The sequence below is a fragment of the Moschus berezovskii genome, chromosome 16 (genome assembly GCF_049115385.1).
Source record: "Moschus berezovskii isolate FMDL1 chromosome 16, NW_MosBer_1.0, whole genome shotgun sequence".
NCBI classification, from domain to species: Eukaryota; Metazoa; Chordata; class Mammalia; order Artiodactyla; family Moschidae; genus Moschus; species Moschus berezovskii.
This window is the reverse complement of record NC_142475.1, coordinates 82405645-82422016: the sequence shown is the minus strand read 5'-3', so window position 1 is coordinate 82422016 and position 16372 is coordinate 82405645. Positions and strand designations below refer to the sequence as shown.

The window sequence follows — 16372 nt, the reverse complement described above, 5'->3', positions numbered from 1 at the left end:
TCTGGCTATATAGCTGCGTCCAGTGGGCGAGGAGAGTGTCTGTCCGTCCCCTCCGAGCCAGGGCTGGCTCTGACCCTGTAGCCCCATGCTCTGCACAACAGCCTCTGTGGCAGGAATGGCACTGTCTTCTCCGAACTTACTTCATGGCTGAAGGCAAGCATATTTTTAAAATATTTATGTGTTACTTCATATATCTTTGTTAATTTGTTTCATGTATCATTCATATTTGATTCAGCCCCCTTCCCTCACCCTAAATTTTTAAATTTGTTTATATCCTCTGGGGTTGTGGTGTGTATGTCATGAAAAATCTTTGTATTTGTATGTAAACAAATCAGTCCATGTTTGCTTGTGTTTGGATTTTGCATTATACATGGGAAGCCTGTTTCCACACCCAGGTCATGAAGATGCTCACACTTCGTTTCTCTGGGTATTTGTGTAATTTAGTTGTTCAATATTTATTCTCAGGTTTGGTGTGTGGATACATGGGTATGGATCCAATTTTGACTTTTTCTAAGCAGTCACTTATTTGTTCACAAACCAATTATTTTTTAAAGGTTCATCTTTGCTCCAGTGATTGGAGATTCCTCCTTTATCATACACTAAATTTCCGTGTGTGCTTGGGTACATTTGTGGTCTTTTTATTCTGCTTCATTTGATTGTCCATTCACAGGACAGTAACACACTGCTTACATTTTTTTCTTAGAAGTTGTATTTTAACCTCTGGTAGCACTAATTACGCCCACAACTTAATTCTTTTTCAGCTGATCTTGAATGTTTTTGTTTACCTGTCTTTCAACTTGTCCAATTGAAAAAGAGAACACTGTTATTTTTATGGTAATCACATTAATTAATAATCTTATAAATTAGAAAGAACTGACATTTTAATGATATTTAGAGTAAGGAGTGTTTTTATAATTGTTCAAAGCTACTGCTGCATCTTTGGGGAATTTGTTGAATTTTCCTCCTTTAGATTTTGCATAGTTTTAGTCACATTTATTTTTAAATATTGGGTCCCTCTTCTCCAATTGTAAATAAAAAATTCTCTCCCATTACAGCCTCTGGATGGCTATCGCCTATGTATAAAATGGCTACTGATTTTCACTTCAGTTTCATATTCTACTCACTTATTGAATGATTTTTATTGATTTTGCTAGTTTTACCTTTGATTTTTTAGGGTTTTTGAAACATACTATTTAGTTGCAGTAGAGATTGTAATTCCCAAATTCTCCTGCTTCTACTCGTTTTGCTTGTTTACTTTCATTTACTTGTGTCTCAAATACAACCTTAGGGAGTGCCGATCCTTCTGTCCAGCACCTTTGTATGACTGTATCCAGCACCTTCCTATGCAGTTAAGCTCCTGCCTCCAGGGCTGATACACACACAATCATGTTATTGTATCATATGCTGTTGAGTTTGGTTTGTTAATATTTTACTTTATTGAAGATTGTTGCACTGATCCACGAAATGCTCTAATTTCCTTTTTAGTATCATCATCAAGTTTAGCTATCAGTATTATGCTTGCTTTGTAAAAGGAACTTGGAAATTTTACTTTTTGGGTCAAATTTGATAATCTGTATTCTTCACTAGGAAATACATCATTGCATCTAAATATTCATACCTATTCCATGCAATGACTCTTTGGTGATAATTCAGGCAACTCTGCTAAAGTGATTTATATCCAAGAAAAAGCACCCCTTTGAAATGGACAATTTGTTGAGCTTGACAAATGTAAACAGCGACAGAACCACCTCACAGTCAGACAGGTTGTTAGTTCCTCAGTTTTGTGGATCTTCTCTATCTCATTTTGGTTTCCTATTTCACTAAATCACACTCTTGGCCTAATTTTTATTGTTTCTGATTTTCTTTTTCCAGGTTCTAGGTTTAAGCACATGGTTTCTTGATGCTTCAGCACCTCTTCTTTCATAACATAAGCCTGTAATCTATCCCTTTTCCTCGCATTGCCCATTTTCTTTTTAAAATAGAGGTTTGTCCTGATTTTATCACCGTTCAGTTCAAGTAATTAAAAAAAAATCATATTATAATTCCTTGTTCAACAGATGAACTAATCGAAATGTAATAATTCAGAAATAGCTGGAATTTAAAAGTTTATCTTCTTTGTTACAGAGTTTAATTTAAGTGGATATGGTCAGAGAACATGGCCTGTGGCATAATTTATTGTTAAATGATAAAAATCTGGACATTTGGAACAACGTGAGCGTACAAGACTGCTCTGTTCAAGGTTGAGCAGAAGACCTTGGTGGGGGTGGAGCGGGGGGACAGGTCGTGAAGGAAAGCAGAGGACTTTGGGCATTTACACGCGGCCTGACCCATGGCTGTACCACGGACGTGGTGGATCTCTTTTTAGGGCAGGGGGAGTGCAAGCAGCAGCGGGATGCCCCCACTGCCGGCTTTCCCTCCTAGGTCTTCACAGTCCCGCCCCCGCCTCCCCACACACACTGCCGTAGGGCTGTCCTGCAGTGCCTTCTTCGGGTCCCGACCTCTTGCGGGCCATCTGGGGGACACCCAGGTTCCGTCAGTGGGATCAGGCCCCACAACAAGACGAGGACAGGGAGAACTCTGTAGGCAGAACTGGTGAACAGAGGTCAGGGGATGGGGAGTCTATGAACGTTGGCTCACCAAAGCCATTTTGTAGTTAATGTTAAGGTAGTACAAGTTCAGATAATCAGAAACCCAATTATGAAGGACGTGGGGCAGAAGGGAAGGCAAGGCGTGGTCAGATGGAGACAGCATTGGGCACATCTGAGTGTCAGCACGAAGCTGGACGCCTGCTGGAATAGAGGCTGTAGCTGGCTTTGAGTTTCCCAGCAGAGACTGTGGAAAAAGACTCCAGTGGCCAAAGAATCTGCAGCAAAAATCCTGAAGCTGAGGACGGCTACGGTGGGGCCTGCACATCGGCGGTCCTGCTGTTGGTGCAGATCAGCTTTGGGTTGGGTGGCCACTTGCTGCTCAGGCCCCCAGGGAAAGCAGGAGGGTGTGGTGTCAGTAGGCTGTGACCCGGCGTTACCTCAGGTCAGAAGGACTGGGAGAGGCCGAGTGGTTGAGGATGGCTCCAGCTTCTTCTCAACCCACGTGCTCAGCCACTCACTGCTCAAGAACGCCTTTCTCATGCAGCTGTCAATCATCTTCATCCTTCCGTTACTCAGTCTTCACTCATCCATTTATCCAGGAAAGTTTGATCTCTATCTGAGAGTACGCCCAGAAGTCCTACAGTCCCGGGCCCACTGTCCAGAACAGAGGCCAGGATGCTCAGCCCTCAAGGTGCCCATCTTCATGGAGAGGGAAGCAGAGACTGGCTGGCACAGCGGGTCGTGGGGAGACGGGGCGTGGTGGCCTCTGACCCAGATCACACACAGATTCCTAGCTTGGAGGGAAGACCGCAGCTCTACCGGGTGACCATCTCCCTTCTGCACTGGCCTTGTGGACTGGCCTCAACTCAGGAAGTGAGGTTCCTTATGCCTCAATGGGCCAGGAGCCACACGTGGGGAGACGGGAGCAGTGGATGGTGACCAGTCTGCTTGGCCAGCCCAGGGGACCCGAGGGGGTTTAAATTCAGCATGAAAATCCACACCCGAAGTGAATGGAGAGAGACCCCACTTTAAGGTGGGCATTCTGGGACTCTCATCCCAGACCTCTGTGTCACCCCAGCAGTCTCCCTACCTGCACAGAGGGGAGCCATGCCCAGACCATGAACCATGAAAGCCCCAGAGAACCGAGGGCCAGCCAGCCCATCTTGGTCTATGGGAAGATGGCGAGGAATTGGAGATTGGGGTCAGGTGTGCAGTGGTGGGAGGCAGATGTAAGCACCCGGAGCTGGGCCAGTGTGCAGGCCCTGGGTACGGGGGAAGCGTGCAGACTCGCGGGCAGGGCAAGCCTGAGAAACCAGGAGTGGCAAGCCGTGTGGACCCAGTGTTCTTCCGGGTTCTAGAGCCTGCGGCCTGGTGATGCTGCCCCCGCCCACTGGTTCCTGTCCTCCACTGCCTGGTCCTCCAAGATGTGCCCCTGGATGTCCCATGGGGCCCAGGTGCAGCCTGGACAGCCATGAGCTTGTTATCAGTTCTGCTAGTCCCAACTTGCTCCCTCCTTGTGCCCTGTCCTGGGTGACCCTCCCCCAAGCCAAGCATGGACCATCCTGGGCACCTCCAGGCCTTCCATCAGCTCCTACACTGTCCAACCCAACTGAACACCAAAAATGGGTCCCATCTGCACCACCACTCAGACATCCCCTCCCAGCATCTCTCCATCCTACTGCCCTAGGTGGGCACCACTGAGCCCGGCCTGTGCCCCAGACACGGACCCTCCATCTCCACCACTGGCTGGCTGGCCCTCCTGAGGACCCGGACTTGAGCCTGTGATGCCTGCTTGCCCAGTGCTGGTCCTGTCCCCGATTCAGTGGGCTGTAGCCTAGATGGACGGTTTTGTGCACTACTCCCACACTGGATAGCGCCCAACCACGGACGTCTGCTGAGAGCTGGCTGAAGAGCTGGAGTCTGGGCACAGCGGGTAGAGATGAGGAGGCAGGAGGGGGTGTGGTCAAGCAGTGACTTTATTGTCTCTGGAAGGAGTGACCGTCACCGTCCCCTGCAGGACTCTGCCTGAGCCAGGGACAGAGGTGGCCAGGATGGTGGGCGTGGAGGGGCCGAGAGCGCAGAGTGGGTCAGAGCCAGAGCCAGAGCCACCCTCTGGCTCCCCCCCCCATCCCCCGGCTTTTCCCACAACACCGGGGCCTGGACCATCCATGCAGGGCAGGGGCTATTATCCCAAGCCAAGAAATGTGCATTCCCCATTCCCCTCCAGCACAGCGGGGGCTACAATCCCAGGCTGTGTGAGTGAAGGGCCCCTGCTGGGGACAGGAGAGGTGGCCAGGCCCATGGCGAGGCGATGGCACCTCCGACCACCTCAAGGGCATGTGCCACCCAGGTCTTGAAAGCGATGGGGGCAGGGTGCGTTTTGGGCCGAGGGAAGGTGCTCACAGCAGGACACAGAGGAGGCTGAGGCCCATCCAAAGCAGGTGCCCCCATGGGAGGGCCCTGGGGCCCTCCTGCTGGGCGGGGACCCCGTTGCAGAGAGATCTGGAGCAGCACTGCCTGAAGATCTTGCTGAGCACCCTGGAGTCTGACAGCCATTTGAGCTCCATGTTGGTGTTGGGGCACCTGGGGGCACAGCGCTTGCTGAGCAGGGTCTTCACCCATAGTCCTGCAGGGAAGAGAACAGTATCCAGGAAGAGAAAGAGCCCGGGGCGGGCAGCGAAGGTCAATCCCCAAGCGGGCACCGACACCCTCTCCCGACCCTTTCACAGGCCAGGCTCTGCGCAACGCTGGGAGCACAGCTGCCCAAGGTCACCTTCACAGTCACAGCAAAGGCAAGGTTCAGGGCTGCTGGCCCTGGTCTGGGCTCTTCCCTGAAACCACGCACAGCCTGGACACCCAGGCAGCCAGGGGCCTGGGAGTCCCAGGGAGATGGGGGAAGCTGAGCAGAGAGAAAAGGGAGGGCGACCAGAGGGCCAGTTGTTCCCAGCTGGGGCTCCTGTCCCCACTTCACTCAGAGACGTGCAGAGACCTTGGAAGGAAGCTCTGGAGGGAAGCAGGACGCTCAGAACAGCCCAGTTGCAGAAGAAAAGGCCGACTTGGAGGAGCCCTCCGCCTCAGGCTGCGCTGTTGTGCTGTGTGTGCGTGTGCTGTATCTGCTGCGTGAACGGTATTCACTGTGTTGAACCTTATGGTATTGTATATACGAAAATTGCACGGGGCCTCCCAGGTGGTGCTAGTGGTAAGGAACCCACCTGCCAATGCAGGAGATGCAAGAGACTCGGGTTCTATCCCTGAGTCAGAAAGATCCCCCTGGAGACGGAAATGCCAACCCGCTCCAGTGCTCCCGCCTGGAAAATTCAAGGCAGAGGAGCCTGGCGGGTTGCAGTCCATGGGGTCCCAAAGAGTTGGACGCAACTGAGCGACTGCGCCCGCACACATGGGACAACTGTGCGCATTGCCTTACATCATATCGGGCTGCCAAGTGGCACGTGGTTTCGTGGCGCCCCAGAGAAGGGCAGAGACTGGCCAGCCCCCTCCAGAAGCCCCCAGGATCAACTTTGAGCAGCTGGCCCCTCCCCTGTGCTCAGGATGGGGTCAGGCAAATGTGGGCGCAGGCCGGGGTCCCCTGAGGGGCGCCTCCATCAGTTCCCCACTGAGACCCCGAAGGATCCAGTGCCGAGTTCCCGGAGTGCCCCTCCGCGCCGGCCAAGTACTCACTCCGGGTGACGGTCAGCCTGTGGGAGACGCAGACCTGGTCAGTGGAGGAGCACGCCGCAGGCAAGCAAAACTCTGGGCTCCGGACTTTGAAGCACTGGTAGCAGCTCAGGTTCTTCCCTGTGGGGCAGCACCGGCCGCGGAGGAGCGCGCTGCCGCACCTACCCAGCTAAGAGCCGTCGCCGCGGGATGTGCGCGCCGCCCCCAGGAGCCCCTGCCGCCGAGAGGGCCGGTCTTACCTGGCTCTCTGGCTCCGCCAGCAGGGTCCAAAGACACCAGTAGAGCCCACAGGGCTAGAACCAGCGCCCCCATGACACCACCAGCTTAGCCTGTGGGGGAGTAGGGGAGGGAGGTGGGGCAGAGAAGGAGGCTTTGCCCAGAGCTCCCCAAGTCGCACCCGCCCATCCCCTGGGTCTCTCCACCCGGGACCCCCTCATCTGAGCTCAATCAGATCCTAGTTCTCATGGGACGCTCTCTCCCAGCCTGATCCCTCCTCCCGCCCCTTCCCTTCCCAACTGCAGGGAACTGCCCTTCCACTAAAGTCAGCCCAGGGAGGGGCTGGGTGCGGGGGCCTGTCAGCCCCTGCTCTGGGGAGGGTCTCCTGGGGTCTGCGAGGATGGCCGCTTCCTGCTGGAGCGAAAGGGGAGAAGGAGTGTAGGGAAGGCGTCTCCCCTGTGGCTCACCCTCTCGTCAGGCTCCACCCCGCGGGTACTTCCTTCTCTTCCTGTAACAAACCCTCCAACGTCACCTGGAGACCAGCGGCTCTGGGGTCCTGCCTGAGTCCAGGTGAGGCAGGAGATGCTGCCTTCTTCTCTGACCCCCAGGGACCCAGTCTCCTGAGGGTGCACCCTGAACACAGAGGCAAGGCCCAGAGGCTCTCACCTGGGTGTCTGGTAGTTAGGTGGGTTTTCACACCACTTCAGCCTGCATGTTCCCCCAGGCCCTTTCTTTTTTCCTTCTTGCCTTTATTTCCTTGATCATGCCCCGCTGAGCACCTTTGAGGAGCAGGCGGGCGGGGTGTGGGTCCCGGCTCTGGATTTGCAGCAGAGGATGCCTGCCCTCAGGGCTCCAGCAGAAGAGTGGGTAGGACAAAGGGGGCGACTGCTAGGCAAAGGGGAGTTGAGAGGGGCTGCCTCTGGCCCGCAAGGGACCGCTGCAACACCTCCACCAGCGACCACCGGGCCTCGGCACCCCCTTCAGGCCCAGTTTCCTGTCCCCGCAGGGAGAGGACGTGCTGGTTGTTGACGAGGGTGTGCAGCTGGTTGGGGCCATTTCCCCTCCCAGTGGTACAACCAGAAGGACTGTCCCCCGCCCCGTCTTGCCTGGCAGGTCCCAGCCTCCACCTCGGGGGTGGTAGAGCACCCAGAGCCTTGGTCAGCTTCAGCCCCTCTAGCTGTCGTGCCTTTGGCGGGGTGTGGGCCGGGCTTGGAGGTGGGCCCAGAAGGGGTGGAACTGGACCCACTTGGGGGGCGGATCTTGGTTTACATTGTGTGTTTATTCCTTTGTCATTTCATGCAGTAATCCAGTTGAATGTGAGTCTGAGACCTCAAATCGCATGGTGGTGTTGAATGTGGGTGTGATGAAGCAGGCTGGTTGGGCATGGGGTGGGCGGCCCGGACAGCTTTGCACGACTCCACGCCTCAGGGTACAGTCTAGAGTTAAAACCTTGGCCCCATTGGCAAAGGGTGAGTCACCACCTGTGAGCTCATGCTTCGGCAAGTTCCTTTCTTCTGGACCGGGGACGCGGGGACGCAGGTCCTGCGGTCAGAGCGGTCTCTGTCCCCCAGGGATGTTTCTGCTTTCCTTTGCTGTCCCCGCAGCCCGGTGGTAGGCTCCCTGGACGGCTCCCTGGTACTGCAGGCTGAGAGCAGTGGGAGACGTATCCTTTCTTCGGAAGCAGACAAGTGTGTGTGGGGATGACACCCTTGGCAGGCTTGGTGGCACATGGAAAGAAGGGAGGGAGACGGGGAAGTTCAGAGCGGCGGCAGCCAGAGAGATTCTGGAAGTTGGTGGACACCCACCCCTCCCACCACCCGAGCGCGGACGCAGGGGCGGCTGCACTTCACCGCGCAGCCGGAAGAGGGCGACCCCGCGCCCGCGGGCCGCGACCCAGCGCGCGAATCTGCGGGGAGAAGTCAAGATAAAGCCTTGCTCCTGGAAAATGTCCCGGACATCCACAACTAGGGAGCAGAATGAAACTCTCCTGCCCAAATTAAAACATTTGAAAGTGTGAAGGAGCACCTTGCATCAGAATAACAACAGGCAATAAAAAGAAGACGAGATGAAAAATGACGAACCTGAGGAACGACTGGAGGAAAATCTCCATTTATGGTCTCCGTAAGTAGACCAGCTTAGAAGTGAGTTCACACAAGTTCCAAGGGGGCGGGCACGTGAGACCCTAAGTTGGAAGCTGTAGCATGAGCGCGGGCAAACAAGAGGACAAAACGACTTAACTCCAAACTAAAAGCGCTCACCTGTTCTGTAAAAATGACCCAGAAAGGTGAGCGCTAAGACTACGCTAGTAAAATATGTAAAAGACACAGAAGCACCCTTTAGTGCAACCCCCCCCACAGCATATATGTAAAGAGAGAAAAAAAAAAAAAGGTAGATATCAGACTTCTCAAGATGCAGAAGTTATTAAAAAAAACTCAAGAAAATAAAATTTGAACCAAGTATTTTAAATATAGTCAAGACTATAATCAAGCATCAATACTATAAGAAAAGTTTTTAAAAACTTGAATTTGATTTTTTAGTAAAAGGGGAAAAAATGACAGTACATGAATTCAAATTCCCAATTCAAAAATACTGGAGAGGTGGGGTGGGGAGGAACCAAAGCCAACAGAAGAAAGTATTGAGAAGAAAATCACAAGGCTAGAAGCTGAAGTAAATGGTGCAGAGAACAAAACCCAGACATGATTAATAAAGCAAAAACTTGGTTCTCTGAAAAATTAAAAGAACTAGATAAGCAACTGACTAACCTAATCAATAAAAGAGGGGCAGTACGAATATACAAATAATAAATACTGAGTGAAGCAATTATTGAAAGACAAAATTTTAAATGATAACAGACTATTTCATATACCCTTAAACAAATATGGGACCTCAAATGAGGTGGATAACTACCTAGGAAAATACACTTAAACAAAATTTATCCCAGTTGAGATAAAAGCTTTAAGAGATCAATTTCAGTATAAAATAAACATAATAAGAAACTATCCCAGAACAAATGGCCCGGATCAGATTATTTCACAATCTGAAATAATTCTACAAAATTCACAAATTCTACAAAATCTTCAAAGACCAGATATTCCTAATGACACAGACTGAGAACATAAAAGAGACTTCCAAATTATTTTAACAAATCCAGTATAATACTGATAATTAAGCTAATAAAAATTGTAAAAAGAAAGACAATTACAAATCAACATCTTTTATCATTGCAAAAATCTTAAAGAAATGTTAACAAACAGAATCCAACAGCACATCAAGAAAATACATGAAGAAAAAGTAGGATATTTTCCTAGGATTCAGATAGTTAAATATCATGGCATTTGTTAATACAATTCATCCTTTTAATAGATGTGAAAATAAATGTCATATATAGACTTTGAAGTATCTTGGAATAGGTTAATTATCCTTCAATTAAAAATATTCAAGAAAAAATAATCTCTTAAAGTCATCGCCTTATAAGAAGAGCATTCCCATCACTATTTGAAATTCAGCCAGTATTCACTGATATAAAATAATAGAGGTTTTAGAATGGGTAAAGAAGTAAAATCAGGTCCATCTGTAGATGAGGTGGTAGTATACCTGGAAATCCTGGAGAATAAAGAATACAAATAACAAATTTCGAAAACAATCAGTAATGAGTCAGGATGCAAGGTAAACATACAAAACTCAGTAGCCATCAGAGGGCGTCCGGGATGTGTCAGGACGAAGGAGGCCGGCAGTGACGTTTTCCCGCGGGACCAAGAAGAAATTACCAGGCAGGTTGCAGCTGTCATGTTTAAATGTGCTGGGGAGCTGAGAGGACCAAGGACCAAGTGGATTGGCTTCCAGAAGTGGGGAACCGAGCCTCCGCGGCCCCCAGCCCCGTCTTGCGGGGGCATCGCCAGCCACCATCCCGAATGAGCCCAAACGCCCGGCGCAGTCGGCGCGCATGCGCGGTTCTGGGACAGCTACGCGGCGCGCGCGCAGGGTCCCGCATGCTGGCAGTGGGACCCGGGGCGGGCCGCGTGTAAGGGAGACGGGCACCTGCGGCAGTCCCACAGCTCCCAGGACCGAGTTCCCACCGGAGGAAAGAGGTCTGCCCCGAACACATAGCTGATCAGAGCAAGACTCGATCGAGTCTGAAGCAAGGCAGCAGGAGTTGGCAGTGGGAGGCTTAAGGGCACGAAGGTGCGGAAATGCATCTGCCACGCTTTCCGGGATGAGGAGAGGGCCTGCTGAGCCTCCGCTGGAAGCCTGGGAGGAGAGGGATGGGAGGTCAGATGCGCCTTCCTAACTCTGGGGTCCAGCCCAACCTAGCTCAACTCTGATGGAGCTGACCTGGAGAACACCTCGTGCACTTGATCTGGTAAGAGAGGAAACTAGAGACCTTCTAGTACTCGTGGCCTCTGGCTCTTATTTATACAACGCCCGAAGGTGTCAGTCACAATAGGCGGGAAAGACCCAGGGATGACCCAGATAATGGAGTCAGCAGGAAAGGATTTTATGTTAAGTGTGTTCAATAGTAGACTTGAAAAACTGAGAGTTTTAACAGAGAATAGGACTTCATAAAACAAATCGAATAAAGATACCGTGTATTGGCCAGGATTTCCCAGAGAAGCAGAACCAAAAGAATATGAATGTAAACAAAAAGTTTATTTTAAGGATGGGGCTCATGACCTTAGGGAGGCTGAACGTTCAAAAACTCCAGGGTGGGCTGTGTTGGGGAGGAAGAAATTTTCCTCTACCCTTTTGGCTAGCCTAAGAATTAAATTGACATGAGACAGATTAATAGGAGAAAATCAAACAGAAGTGTAATACCATGTCTACATGGGAGAGACCCAGGAAAGCTGAGTAACTCATTGAATTGGCTGAATCCCTCACCTTAAATACCATTCTCAGCCAAAGAAAAAAACAGGTTGTTGAAGTCAGGGAGAGTCAGTTAAGGGGGGTTCGATCAGTGATGCAGATTTAAGTCACTGAGTTCTCTACCAGGATGAGTTTCTAGATATTTGGTCATCCCAAATGGAGATTGCCTTTATACATGTAAATGTTTCTTACAAAAGGTCAACTCCTGCTTGGTTTTCAGAGCCCTTCCCATGTCTGCTGTTTCTCAGAAAATAACTAGCTTGAAACAACTAATAGGCCAAAGAGACATATTTTAGGGTGGCAAATTCTGCTCCCCTACAGCCAGAAGGCTAGAGACCCAGGAAGAGCTGATGCTACAGTTGAAGGCCAAAGACTGCTACAGAATTCCCTCTTGTTAGGAGGAAATCAGTCTTTTGGTCTATTCAGACCTTCAACTGATTAGATGAGACCCACCCACATTATGGAGAGCAGCCTGCTTCACTCCAATTTCACCAGTTTAAATGTCAGTCCTGGGACTTCCCTGGTGGTCCAGTGGTTAAGAATCCACCTTGCAATGTAGGGGATTTAGGCTCGATTCCTTGGAGGGGGAACTAAGATCCCACGTGCCACAGAGCAACTGAGCCACACCAGAGAGTCTGCACCGCCACAAAGATTCCCTAGTGCTGATGCAGCCCCAAATAAATACATAAATATTTTAAAAGTATCAGTCTCATCCAAAAATATCCTCACAGAAACATCCAGAATAGTATCTGACCACATATTGGAGTACTGTGGCTCAGTCAAGTTAATACACCCAGTTAGCCATCGTATTCAAAAAGTAAAAAATAAAATATCTGAAATTAAGAACTCATTTGGATGAATTCGGAGCAAAAGACACTATGAGCATAGGTAGAGACAGTACAGTATAAAATAGCCCAAGGGAAATTTAGAATAAAAACAATAGAAAAAAGTTAATCAGAGCATCAGGGCCTGTGAGATTCAGTCAAATGGTCTAACTTTACATGAGACTGGAGTGCCATAGGGAAGAAAGAGGGGGTAAATAAATATTCGAAGATGTAATATTTTTCAAAATTCATAAAAGATAACCCACAGATCCATGGATCGCAGAAAATCCTAACCAGGATAAGTGCAAAGAATATCATCCCAGCTGGTGATAATGCAATCCAAATGCTGAAAGCCAAAACGATGGTCTCAGTGAAACAGAGCAGGACAGTATGGTCCTTGCTCCCACCCCACCTCCCACTACCGTGTCCTCTCTCATGCATCAGCCTATCAGAGAGCTGTGCCCAAGCTGATCACAGACCCTGAGATCCCCCTCCCTCACCTGACTTTCAAAGTGCTTTGCTGTAGAGATCAGATTTGTGGTTGCCAAGGAGAGGGGGTTGGGAGAGGGAAGGACAGGGAGTTTGGGATTAGCACAGGCAAACTATTATATATAGAATAGATGAGTAGCACAGGGAACTATATTCAATATCAAATATGTGTGTGTTTATATCTCTGAATATTTGAATATATATATATATATATATATCTGAATCACCACATTGTAAATCAACTGTACTTCAACAAAATAAATTTTTAAAAATGCTTTGCTGAAACCCTTTAGAGAATTCAGATTTTTGAGGAGGATCCGCCTGTTTGCCTTTCTTGGCCCTGCTATAAAACTATTTTTTTCAAACTCTGATGTTTAGGTTTGCCTGGCCTCCAGGTGTGCTGGGTACGTGGGCTTGCCTTTGGTAACATTGGGGTAAATATGGAAGAATATTCAGTGTAAAACAACAGCAGCAGCATCTTGTGGGGTTTATAACATGTGTCTATAAATAAGTACTAAGATAACAGATGTACAGTGGGGAGTGTCGACCAAAAAAAAAAAAATGTGTGACCTAAAAGTTGAGAAAGGGAAAGAGGAGAGTGAAAAAGTTGGCTTAAAGCTCAACATTCAGAAAACTAAGATCATGGCATCTGGTCCCATCACTTCATGGCAAATAGATGGGGAAACAGTGGAAACAGTGGCTGACTTTATTTTATTGACCTCCAAAATCACTGCAGATGGTGACTGCAGCCATGAAATTAAAAGACGTTTCCTCCTTGGCAGGAAAGTTATGATCAACCTAGACAGCATATTAAAAAAACAGAGACATTACTTTGCTAACAAAGGCTCGTCTAGTCAAGACTATGGTTTTTCCAGTGGTCATGTATGGATGTGAGAGTTGGACTGTGAAGAAAGCTGAGCGCCCAAGAATTGATGCTTTTGAACTGTGGTGTTGGAGAAGACTCTTGAGAGTCCCTTGGACTGCAAGGAAATACAGCCAGTTCATCCTAAAGGAGATCAGTCCTGGGTGTTCACTGGATGGACTGATGTTGAAGCTGAAACTCCAATACTTTTGGTCACCTGATGCAAAGAGCTGACTCATTGGAAAAGACCCTGATGCTGGGAAAGTGTGAGGGCGGGAGGAGAAGGGGATGACAGAGGATGAGATGGTTGGATGGCATCACTGACTCAATGGACATGAGTTTGGGTAAACTCCAGGAGTTGATGATGGACAGGGAGGCCTGGCGTGCTGCAGTTCCTGGGGTCGCAAAGAGTCGGACACGACTGAGTGACTAAACTGAAATGAACTGAACTGAAAAGTTGAGAATGATGTTTTAGGAGCCAGGATATATAGGAGTTTTTTGTGACAAAGATAAGGTAGTCAGAACTTGAAAAGATTATTGTTAATTGAAGAGGACCAGTTATCTCAAGGAATTTGGTGCTTTTCTCTGTACGGGAAGATGCAAGTCTGGGCTCACTGCAATCATTTCTTTCATAGGCATCTCGTCTTCCAGGGCCAGTATCCTGTTCTTTTCTGTCGCAAGTCCCCTCAGGGTGCACCACTGGGGCAGTTGCAGTATGTAAGGGCTTGGCATTGAGTTTGTCTCTGTCCTGAGTTCCCTCCGGGCTCACCTTCTGGGTTGGTGGTAGTGGCTGAGGGCTATAAAGTCCTTTGTTTACTGATACAGCAGCCACAATTTTCATTCACAGGAGGAAGGAAATGAAGTTATGCTCTGCAGGGTTCTTGAGCTGTTAAGGATGTGGTGAAAGTAGTAATTTAAGGTAGACTGTAACAAGTGCATATTGTGATAACCACGTAAGAAATCTATCTATAAAGGAGAAAAGGAAATATGAAAAATGTTCCATAATTCCGAAAGAATGCAGAAAGAGAAAAAACAGTTGGGAGAAATAAAAGCAAAGGGAAAAGTGGTAGCCGTGGCCTGTTAGGTTTTGGCCAGCCTATCAACACCCAGTGTTGTGGCCAGACCAGCCCTATGGTTCCTATTAGGATGGCAGTATCCAGCAGCAGTGTGCGCTGTGCCTGACTGCCCAGTCGTGTCTGACTCTCTGCAATCCCATGGACTGTAGCCTGCCAGGCTTCTCTGTTCATGGGGATTCTCCAGGCCAGAATAGTGGAGTGGGTTGCCATGCCCTCCTCCAGGGGATCTTCCCAACCCAGGAATTGAAGCCAGGTCTCCTGCACTGCAGGCAGATTCTTTACCAGCTGAGCCCCAGGAAAGCCCAGCAGCAGCGATGACCTGCAGGGAGCTTTGAAAGGACCAGTTGTACTATTCACAAATCCTGGGCTTACCAGGAGCCCCTGAAGGCACATGTGGGGTCCTGAGGGGAGAGAGTGAGCACTGGCCTGGGGTTCTGCTTTTATGGGGTCAAGGGTGAGGACCTAGGGTCCCCTAGGGTTTGGTGGGATGCTTTTTACTTGTGACTTTGGCTTCCCTGGTAGCTCAGTTGGTAAAGAATCCACCTGCAATGCAGGAGACCTGGGTTTCATTCCAGGGTCAAGAAGATCCGCTGGAGAAGAGATAGGCTACCCACTCCAGTATTCTTGGGCTTCCCTGGTGGCTCAGCTGGTAAAGAATCCACATGCAATGTGGGAAACCTGGGTGAATAGCTACACTGAGTTTCTTTGGCAAGCTGATTATGTGGGGTGGAGAAATTAAGGGCAGAATACTCACTGGGGAGGTGAGGGCTTGGGGTCACATTTCCCTGATTTCTTCCCAGCTCCACCTTCCCAAGATGGGGATCCTTATTTAGCCTTGACCGGAAGGGTCATGCTTTCATGCCTGATGGGTACATCTTATCTGCGAGGCTGATCTTATTGAGAATATAAAGAGCAAAACGTTTTCCAGGACTCTGGAGAGTCCACCCTCTTCCCATCTTTCTTCATCTGCTTTGTTCTCTTGTAAAACATGCACGGTTTCCTGCCACGTGGCCCTGTGCCCCACTTCCTCACATTTAGCTAACTGCCTATTCTGACACCACGACTCACTACTCACTTCGTATGTGTAGACCTGGATTGTGTGAACTGCCAGAAATACACCATTCGGCAGTGTGTAACCCTTTGTCTCAGAAACATATAACCCTGCCTTGACCTTTAACAGGTGGAAGAGTCCTCAGAGCTTTCTGAAAGACTGTCTCCCCAATTGTAATCCTGAGGTTGGCTCCACTAAACTTCTCTTGTCTTAGAAAGACTGTTGATTGATTTTCCGTGGACAAGAGGACCCTGGGAGGTAGGGCTGGGGGCTCATCCTCACAGCTTGGCCCAGGTCATCCCTGTCCTCCCCTGATCTGTCTCCCCTCCTGTGGACCCAAGGGTTCCTCCTACAGGGACTACAGCTCTTAACAAGCTCCGGGGAGGAAGACCGGTTCAGTTGAGGACAAGCGGACCACAGAGGAGCCCGAGTCACAGACCTGAGACCCCGCTGGAGAGAGAGTGGGGCCGCTTCTCAGGGTAACTCAGGCACCAGCCCGTGAGGCAAGCTGAGAGGCTGCTCCCAGTCAGGGGGCTTTGCAAGGAGAGCTTGGGTGCAGGATACGGTGGTGGTGCCAGGACTCGCCCGGAGTGGGGAGCCCCTGCACCCCTTCTCTTCTAGGCGCCTGGGACACTCTCGGGGGCGGGGGTGTGGGACCCTGCCCACTCCTCTGGGGAGAAGCAGCCAAGGATGCCGATGAGCTGCCAAGAGCTGCCTCCTTCCTCCTACCC

The 16372-nt window shown here is 49.7% G+C and overlaps 1 protein-coding gene across 2 annotated transcripts; it reads right to left on the bottom strand.

Moving 5' to 3' along the window:
• Nucleotides 1-4553: 4553 nt before the first annotated feature.
• On the bottom strand, nucleotides 4554-8889 carry LY6L (lymphocyte antigen 6 family member L). Of its 2 annotated transcripts, none has more exons than XM_088844488.1 (4): nucleotides 6947-8889; nucleotides 6503-6592; nucleotides 6267-6383; nucleotides 4554-5214 (listed from the first exon to the last, which is right to left on the bottom strand). In XM_088844488.1, exons 2-4 carry the CDS (start codon nucleotides 6573-6575, stop codon nucleotides 4988-4990), a joined length of 417 nt encoding a protein of 138 aa, XP_088700614.1. In that variant the 5' UTR covers nucleotides 6576-6592; nucleotides 6947-8889; the 3' UTR covers nucleotides 4554-4987. The 2 variants fall into 2 exon arrangements, with proteins under 2 accessions (XP_088700614.1, XP_088700615.1); XM_088844489.1 differs by having other exon boundaries at nucleotides 7146-8889.
• Between the last annotated feature and the right edge of the window lie 7483 nt (nucleotides 8890-16372).

What these genes read in the sequence shown, in the direction of transcription:
- LY6L (XM_088844488.1), bottom strand. Translation starts at nt 6,575, where the DNA reads ATGGGGGCGCTGGTTCTAGCCCTGTGGGCTCTACTGGTGTCTTTGGAC. An exon ending in TGGCGGAGCCAGAGAGCCAG is followed by an intron (nt 6,384 to 6,502) that starts GTAAGACCGGCC and finishes GCTGCCCCACAG; the next exon opens with GGAAGAACCTGAGCTGCTAC. An exon ending in CAGGCTGACCGTCACCCGGA is followed by an intron (nt 5,215 to 6,266) that starts GTGAGTACTTGG and finishes TCTTCCCTGCAG; the next exon opens with GACTATGGGTGAAGACCCTG.